Raw genomic sequence first — 9,378 nt, 5'->3', positions numbered from 1 at the left:
GTAAAAAAAAAAAAAAAAAAAAAAAAAAAAAAAAGATGTAGATGTATACAGCTTTCCCCTGATTAGTGGCAGGAAATGTAGGGGAACAGTCCCTGTTTGTCTCAGGCAGCCTACACAAAGATGCCTCCTATTGTAACACAGCAATGAGTCATGGAGGTAGGTGCACATGGCACAGAAAACTGAGCAAGGGAGAGTCGTTTATCCAGAAGCTAAGGCACCTTAACACACATATCCACCGCCACGACTGGAAACTACCTTCTAGCTTCCTTCAGCCTTCTCTACCCAGTAACAATGGTACCAGCAGCTAACATGCATGGAAGGTTTCCTACTATTAGCTCATTTAATCTTCACAACTACTCTAAATAGGTTCTATGGGCCTCCCTGGTGGCGCAGTGGTTGAGAGTCCGCCTGCCGATGCAGGGGATACGGGTTCGTGCCCCGGTCTGGGAGGATCCCACATGCCGCGTAGCGGCTGGGCCCGTGAGCCGTGGCCGCTGAGCTTGCGCGTCCGGCAACGGGAAAGGCCACGACAGTGAGAGGCCCACATATCGCAAAAAATAAATAAATAAATAAATAGGTTCTATCATTAGACCCATTTTCACAGATGAAAAAACTAAACCTAAGCCCTAGAGAGATTTGTCCCAGGTCACAAAACCACAAACTTAACATGACTCCAGAATCCCACCTCTTAACCACTGTTTAGAATCTCCCAGTTGCACCCAAGCGTATCTGCCACCAACTCCAGGAGTTTCTTCTTTTCCTCCCAGTATTGTTTTCTTATAACGAAACTCCTCCCCTTTGCAAGAACACTGCAGTGGTGTCACAATTAACAACAGTAGGTACTTATACTCAGTACCCTCCTCCAAATCAAAGGGGAGCATGATGATCAGGCCACAACATTCAAAATTTGTCCTGTCCTTCCCTGCCCTGGGGGGCTTTCATACTATTTTAAGGGTATAAAATTCTGTACACTAAAACTGAACCAATCTTTGCAAAGTAATCCACTAACCTGTAAAAGTTAATATCATGCAAAACAGACACTACAGTATTGAAAGGAGTTTGGGGACTTCCCAGTGGTTAAGAATCCGCCCGCCAACACAGGGGACAAGGGTTCGAGCCCTGGTCTGGGAAGATGCCACATGCCGCGGAGCAACTAAGCCGGAGCGCCTAGAGCCTGTGCTCTGCAATGAAAAGAAAAGAAGCCCCCACACCGCAACGAAGAGTAGCCCCCGCTCACCGCAACTAGAGAAAGCCCCTGTGCAGCAACGAAGACCCAATGCAGCCAAAACTTAATTAATTAATTTTTTTAAAAAAAAAGGAGTTTGAGGAATGTGGTTGAGCTCACATCATAGGTCTGTCCACCACTGGCCTTGTGATCATTACAGGGATGGACAGAGCCACCAAGCCAACAGGCCCCCAGGCTATTAAAATTGAGAGTCAAAGGAAGGTTACAGAAATCAGCAAAGGGCAGAAGATCCATGCCTAATCTATTCATTCCATCAGCTGGCTTCCTAAAGTCTCCAGTGTGCAGGTAAGAGAGTAAGAACTAAATCTTTTCTGGTTATTTCTCCAGCTCGCCGGGTCTTTCTCCCTCAGGCAGTCTTGTCCCTTACCCAGGACGCAAAAGAGTTGTGGGAACTCAGAAACATCCATGAAACAGCCGCATCATTGTTTAACGAAACAAAGTACTGGTTTGTGAGCAACACTGTAAGCTGCAGAGATGGAGCACCTTGTGTGTGATTTCCAAGACCATGTGTCATGTCTCAGGTCGGAAGTTAGGGCTTATGGTCAAGTAAGGAACAGCCAGGAGAGACACTGATGAGATTTGTTTAATGAATGAATGAATTAAAAAGTCAGATGAAGAAAAGAAAAACCGCTCCCTTCGAGACAAGAGAGATTCCAGGAAGGCCAAGGAATGAGAGCCCCCAAAGTCGACAAGCGATAATCCACTGTGATGTCGGTGTACACACGCCCCCGCTGGCCAGGCAGCGGCCGCAACTAGGCACTCCCAGCCCACAGGTGTCAGGTACGAAGGTGAGGACTGCTCACAGGTCCCAACTCCACACTCTATACCGAGTTGGTCTCAAAGACGCAGATGCGATCTTAATTTTTCCAAGACATCTGCTCCCTTCTCCCGGTTACAGGCCAGAAATGCAGAGGATCTGGGGTGAAAGAGCTGGGTAGGGGCGGGCGATGAACCGGTTTTTACTTTTTAGGGAGAAGGAAAATGACCAGAGATCAGGGATGGCTGAAAGGGTCGGGAAAAGGGTGGGGATGGGGTCATCGCGACTCGTTGGGTCCACTGACTGGTCTTGAGTCAGGCGCACAATCAGTGCTTAGTCACCGATACCTCGGCGGCCGGGAGTTCCTCGCGCCTGGCAGCCCAAGACGTACGTGACGACCCGAGCGGAGCCCCGCGCGCCGCGCACACCCGACTCGGCTCCTGCGCCCGGGCCCCGGCCTCCCCAGCCCGGCCCCCATGCTCGCCTCCCCCCAGACTTACTCTGCCGAGCTGGTCCCGTTAACCGCGGAGCCGTCGGGGGCCGGGTTCAGCTGGATGGGCGTCGGCTTCTTCTTGGGCATTTTGGACCCGGGGAAGGCGCTCGCAACTCCGAGGGGAGGGCGGCCCCTCTTGCTTCCTCCCTCTGAGCTGCCCCGCGCCCGCTGCGCGGGGCCAAGTCAGGGCCGCGGGCCCGGGGGCTGCCTTCGGGGGACGCGCTCTGCGCGGTCCCGTCAGGGCCGAGGGGCCAGTGGCAGTCTCGGGAGACGCCCGCCCCACTTGCTCGGCTCACAGGGGACCGAAGGGCTTCCCCGCCAGCGCAGCACCGCAGCCCCGGGATTCCCTCCCGCTCTCCCTTCAGTCCATCGGTCCCCAGGTCTCGAGGGGCCCCGCAGCGCGCGCACCACAGCGCTGCTCCAGCCACAGCCCGGGAAAGTGCGCCGCCGCCACTGCCGCGTTCCAAGCGACTCGGCGCAGTAGTCCCAGAGGGCCTGGAGGGCGGGGGAGGGGTGGGGAGGGATAGGGAAGGGGGAAGCCTTGCCCCCCGCCCCCCCGCCCCCCCCCGCGGGCAACTGCGTTTTCCACACTCCCACTCGGCTCCGCCCCTTTTGCCTCGCCGGCAGCCAATGGGAACACGCCTCGGCGGCAGATGACGCGGAAATACGTCACGGGGCGCGGCGTGCTACCCTGGGGGTGGGGTCCGGCGCTGGATTCACTGCGCCCTCTGCAGCACAGAGGCAAGCAGGTGGACCCACCGGGAGAGGAGGTGACCTGGACCCAGTTGGTCGCCACGCGGTCTCCTCCGCTGGGGTGACTGTAGCCCACGGGCCGAGTCACGTTGATGGAGATGAAGTAATAAAACGAATAAAGAAAAGGACCCCTTCTTATTTCTAGAGGCACCGTCGAGGAATAGGCAACTTGTCAAGAGACTCCTTGCGCCTAAGAAACAGGCAAATAGAAAGATACATATAAAACGGTAATACACAGTACTAGTCTACTGACGAGGGTACAGGGGAGATGGGTGTTCAGTGCTGATGAGACTCTAAATTGGGGCAACCTTTTCTGAGAGCAGATTGAGAATGTATTTTTAAAGCCTTTGGGAAAAAAAGCCCTTTCGACCAATAATTCCAGTTCTATAAAACTTGAAGAAATAAGATGTGAATAAAGAGCTTAATGAGATAAAAGATGATTCAGGTGATTCAGAATACACATTCAGTCCATCTATTCCCCTTTTCCCTTCCTAAAGTATGCAGTCCTAAAGGCATTAGGTGTGTAAAACAATGTAAGCCTCTGCACCTGGTGGTCCAGAGCAGGGTATCAGCCACCCAGCTGTTTGCAATATATAGAGAGTAAGGTTCCCTTTACATTTTGTAGCCCTTGGTACTGTTTGAATGTTTTGTTATTACGTATATAAAGTGTTTGATTTAAAACATGTTTTGTAAATTGTTTCAAGATTAACATGAGAATGTAAAATAGTGCAGAGAGTTTGGAAAACAATCTGGCAGTTCCTCAAACAGTTAAATATAGTTACCATATGACCCAGCAATTCCACTCCTATGTGCTCAAGAGAAATGCAAAACATATATCCATACAACACTTGTACACAAATGTTTATGCAAATGTATGGCAGCATTTTTCATAACAGCCAAAAAGTGGAAACAACCCAAATGCCCATCAACTGATGAATGGATAAACAAAATGTGGTGCATCCATACAATGGAATTTAACTTGACTATAAAAAGGAATGAAGTGCTGATCCGTGCTACAGCATGCATGAACCTTGAAAACATTATGCTAAGTGAAAGAAGCAAGTCACAAAAACCCACATATTTTATGATTTCTTTTATATAAAATGTCCACAACAGGCAAATCTATAGAGACAGAAAGTAGATTAGTGATTGCTTAGAGTTTGGTGGGACAGTTGAGCAAGGAATAGTATAATAGAATGATAGCTAAAGGGTAAAGAATTTCTCTAGGAGGTGATGCAAATATCCTAAAATTGATAGTGGTGATAGTATCACATCTCTGTGAATTTATTAAAACCATTGAATTGTACACTTTAAATGGGTGAATTGTATGGTATGTGAATTCTCTCAATAAAGCTGTTATTAAAACAACCACCACATCAACAAGGAAATTCAGGGGAAAAATAAAATAGCTAACAGAGTCTTGAAGAACAAAGCTGGAGGATTTACACTACCATATATCAAGATTCCTCTAAGACTGAGTATTTAAGACAGTATTTAAGGCACTGGCACAAGAACAGACAAATAGACCAATGGAGTAACATAGAGTCTGGAAACAAACCCATCTGTATTTGATCACCTGATTTACGACAAAGATAACAATACAATGCAGTGGGGGAAAGGATAACCTTTTGGATAAATAGTGCTGGGTCAATTGAACATCCATATGGGAAAAAAAAATAAGTCTTGACCACTATATCACATCATACATAACAAATCAACTCTAGATGGATTATAGAACTAAACACAACTTTTAAAAGAAAATATTGGAGAATATCTTCATGACATTAGGGTAGGCAAAGATTTCTTAAACAAGACATACATGCACACACACACAAACACAAATCATAAAGGAAAAATATGATAAATTAGACTACATTAAAGTTAATTATTTTGACCTTCAAAAAGGGTAAAAAGACTGTGGTCCAGTGGTTAGAACTTGGTGCTTTCACTGCCGTGGCCCAGGTTCAATCTTCAGTCAGGGATCTAAGATCCCGCAAAAAAAAAAAGGGGGGGTGGGGGGTAAAAAGAAAGAAGACATTTGCAACATATATTGGAGAAAGAACGCATATGTATAATGTATAAAGAACTCCTACACCTTAACTAGAAAAAGACATGAAAAGAGGCTGAAGGGCCTCCCTGGTGGCGCAGTGGTTGAGAGTCCGCCTGCCGATGCAGGGGATACGGGTTCGTGCCCCGGTCTGGGAGGATCCCACATGCCGCGGGGCGGCTGGGCCCGTGAGCCATGGCCGCTGAGCTTGCGCTTCCGGCAACGGGAAAGGCCACGACAGTGAGAGGCCCACATATCGCAAAAAAAAAAAAAAAAAAAAAAGAGGCTGAATTTCTTTAGTTATCAGGAAAATGCAACTTAAAACCACAATGTGAGTACCTAATGCCACTAAAGTATACACTTGATAATGGTCAAAATGGTAAAATTTTTATGTATATTTTACCACAATAATAAAAAAAAATACTATAATACTACACTTACTATTCTGGCTAAACTGAAAAGGATAAATAATATCAAATGTTGGTAAGATGTGGAGCAACTAAGACAGGAATCTCTTACACTGATGATGGGAGTATAAATTTGAGCAACCAGTTTGAAAAACTGTTTGGTAGTATGTACAACCTTATAGGTTGAACTTCTATCCTATGACCCAGAGATTCTGATCCTGGACATATACCTACAGAAATCAATATATATGTTCACCAAAAAAAATGTATGACTATTCATAGCACCACTATTCATAATAGTTATTAGGGAAACAACCCAAATGTCCATCAACAGTAAATGGATAAATTGTGGTAAATTCATGCAATGGAATACAGCATTGTGAAAATAGACTACAACTACTTGCAACAATATGAATTAATCTCACTAACATCCTATTGAGTAGAAGATAAGACACAAGAAATATATATATATATATATATATGCTCAAAACTGACAAATCGAATCTATGGTGGTAGAAGTTGGGATAGTCATTATCCTTGAGGAGGAAAGTAACAGGAAGATGAGTTGAAGGAGGCTTTTAGGGTACTGGTAATGTTTGCTTTCTTGATCTGGGGGGAGATGACAGGAAAGAGTGTTCCAGTTACGATTTATGTTATCTTTCAGTAAAACAATCTATGTTCTGGATCTATGTTACCCTTCAATAAAACAATTACTAGAGGAAAAAAAATTTACTCAACATCACTAATCAAGGAAATGGAAATCAAAACCACAATGAGTTATCACCTCACACCTGTTAGAATGGCTATCATCAAAAAGACAAGCCATAAGTGTTGGCAGAGCATGGAGAAAAGGGAACCCTTGGGTATTTTTGGTGGAAATGCAAATTGATACATCAAAAAAGCATAAAATTTTGGAGGTTTCTCAAAAAAACATAAAATTAAAAATAGATCTACCAGGGCTTCCCTGGTGGCGCAGTGGTTGAGAATCTGCCTGCCAATGCATTGGACAAGTGTTTGATCCCTGGTCCGGGAAGATCCCACATGCCACGGAGCAACTAAGCCCGTGCGCCACAACTACTGAGCCTGTACTCTAGAGCCTGTGAGCCACAAGTACCGAGCCCACGTGCTGCAACTACTGAAGCCCACGTGCCTAGAGCCCGTGCTCCACAACGAGAGAAGCCACCGCAATGAGAAGCCCGCGCACTGCAATGAAGAGTAGCCCCTGCTTGCCACAACTAGTGAAAGCCCACGCGCAGCAATGAAGACCCAACACAGCCAAAAATTAAAAAAAAAGAAAAAAAGAGGTCTACCAGATCTATCTGGTAGAGATATCTGCACTCTTGTGTTCATTGCAGCATTATTCACGAGAGCCAAGATATGGCAACAGCCTAAGTGTTAGTCAACAGATGAATAGACAAAGAAGACCTGGTGTATAGACAAAATGGAATATTATTCAGCCATGAGATAGAAGGAAATCCTGCCATTTGCAACAACGTGGATGGACCTTATGTTAAGGGAGATGAGTCAGACAGAGAAAAACAAATACTATATGATCTCAGTTGTGAGATCTAAAAAGCCAAACTCAGGGACATAGAGAGTAGAGGAGAGGTTACCAGGGACTGTGGTGGAGGAAATGGGAAGATATTGGTCAAAGGGTACAAACTTCCAGTTATAGTTAATAAGTTCTGGGGGTCTAATGTACAGTATGGTGATTGATTATAGCTGATAATAATATATTATATATTTAACTGAATGTTGCTAAGAGTAGATTTTAAATGTTCTCACACACAACAGAAATGGTAATTAGGGGACGATATGGAAGGCTTAGCTAATGCTATGGTGATAATCATTTTGTAATATATAGCTGTGTCAATTCAACATATTGTACACCTTAAACTTACACAATGTTATATGTCAATTATATCTCAATAAAGCAGGTGGAAAAAAGAAATCATGAGAAAACTATTTTTTCCCTCAAAAAATAGGTCAGACTGACTGAAATGTATTTTTATTTATCTTTCGTTTTTTATATTGAAAGAAAATATCAGCCTTTCTCTCATTAAAGCATTTAGGTCTTCTGAGTATTTTGTGGGTTATTTATTTATTTATTTATTTAGGCTGTGCGGGGTCTTAGTTTCGGCACACAGTATCTTTAGTTGCGGCATGGGACTTCTTAGCTGCAGCATGCATGTGGGATCTAGTTTCCTGACCAGGGATCAAACCCCAGCCCCCTGCATGGGGAGCACAGAGTCTTACCCACTGGACCACCAGGGAAGTCCCTGTGGGTTTTATTTCAAATTTTGTGGGTTTTTTAAAAATTATGTAACTAATATCAGCTTATTATGTGGGGGAAAAAAACTAGAATAGTATAAAAAAGATAATAAGAGCCATTCATGATACACTACTCAATGATAATTTCTCTTTACGTTATGGAGTTCACTCATCTTAGCCATGCTCACACAGTTAATATTATAGGATAAGTGAACTTTATGATATTATCAAATTATGAGTTTTATTTTAGAGGCAAGTCCATATTTTCTTCTTACAAATTAAGATCTTTTATTCTCTTATTATGACAAATTCAGGTGGGAAATTCAAAATTAAAAAAGTCATTATTGTCAACAGAAGTTAATCCATATGAAGCAATTCTACCTTACATTTTTTCTTCATTTTAATACCACATTTTTCTATTCTCGAGTCATGAGAGAACTCTGACTCTTTATTAGGGGCTTTTACTACCATTAACTCTCTTTGCCTGTAATTCATTCTGTTCAGGGTGGGGCTGATTTTTATTTAATGTTTAAATAAATAGCTAAGGAATATAATCCATTGTCTAGATTTTTAAGCTCCTGCGAGTTTGGCAGCTGTTCCTATTGAGTAACTGAGTGAAGGGTCACAGTGGGAAGGGTAACACTGCCCTTCCCTCCCCCTTCAGAGGAGGTACATCCGCTTCCCCGATTCTGGATGTCAGACGCTCCAAATGCAACGAAACCACTGGGTTATTTTGGGAGCCACTTTTAATGGTCACTTGCCCTTCATTTAAAGGAAAAGTTGCCTCAATGAGGTGAGGGCTGATGCAATTTCAATTGCTCTCTAAGGATGTGGCTTCAACCAGACAGGATGTCAGATCTGGCACCTTTTTTGGGAGGGGAGTGGGTGTTGGGAACTCGCCCTGGCTTGGCATCCGAGAGTGGAGATGTGGTACTTTGCTTTTCACCCTTGGGGAACACAGTGAAAGAAGATACACTTGGGACATACTAGCTTCCTAGATGGCAGCTGTGGAGAAGGAAGTCTTGACTTCCTTTGGAATCACTGTCCAGGATCCCGGACATTCTTAATTTCTAATCTGGTTTGAGATGAAACAAATCTTTCCCAGGACATTTATTTGAATGCTTATCATCACTGGACTTTTTTTTTTTTTCCTATGCTTTCTTCTACTCAATGGAAAACCCCTGAGTCATCCTTTTCCTGCCAAGTGCTTTGCAAAGATTACAAGCAGGAAATTTAAAATGAAGGTGACCATTTAATCTACAGAGATTTGGGAGCTGTGATAAGAGCATATACAGCCTACATGGGTAGAGCCATCATAACATCTGACTGTCAATCTTTTTATAATTCACACTCTTGCTCCGAGGTCAGGTCACCTTATAGACAGTTTAGATTTGCCTTAAAAAG

The 9,378-nt window shown here is 44.1% G+C and overlaps 1 protein-coding gene across 1 annotated transcript in view; it reads right to left on the bottom strand.

Annotated features, from left to right (window-relative positions):
- MAP2K1 (mitogen-activated protein kinase kinase 1) overlaps positions 1 to 3,042 on the bottom strand; it is a 78,462-nt gene extending 75,420 nt beyond the window's left edge. Inside the window, exon 1 of the mRNA XM_007448127.1 lies at positions 2,504 to 3,042. Within this exon, the coding sequence (XP_007448189.1) occupies positions 2,504 to 2,583 (80 nt within the window). The 5' untranslated portion in view covers positions 2,584 to 3,042. The remainder of the gene's footprint in view (positions 1 to 2,503) is intronic.
- Between the last annotated feature and the right edge of the window lie 6,336 nt (positions 3,043 to 9,378).

Source organism: Lipotes vexillifer, unplaced genomic scaffold (genome assembly GCF_000442215.2).
Source record: "Lipotes vexillifer unplaced genomic scaffold, Lipotes_vexillifer_v1.1 scaffold713, whole genome shotgun sequence".
NCBI lineage: Eukaryota > Metazoa > Chordata > Mammalia > Artiodactyla > Lipotidae > Lipotes > Lipotes vexillifer.
Note: the sequence above shows the minus strand (reverse complement) of the source record. Positions and strands in the feature narration are given on the sequence as shown.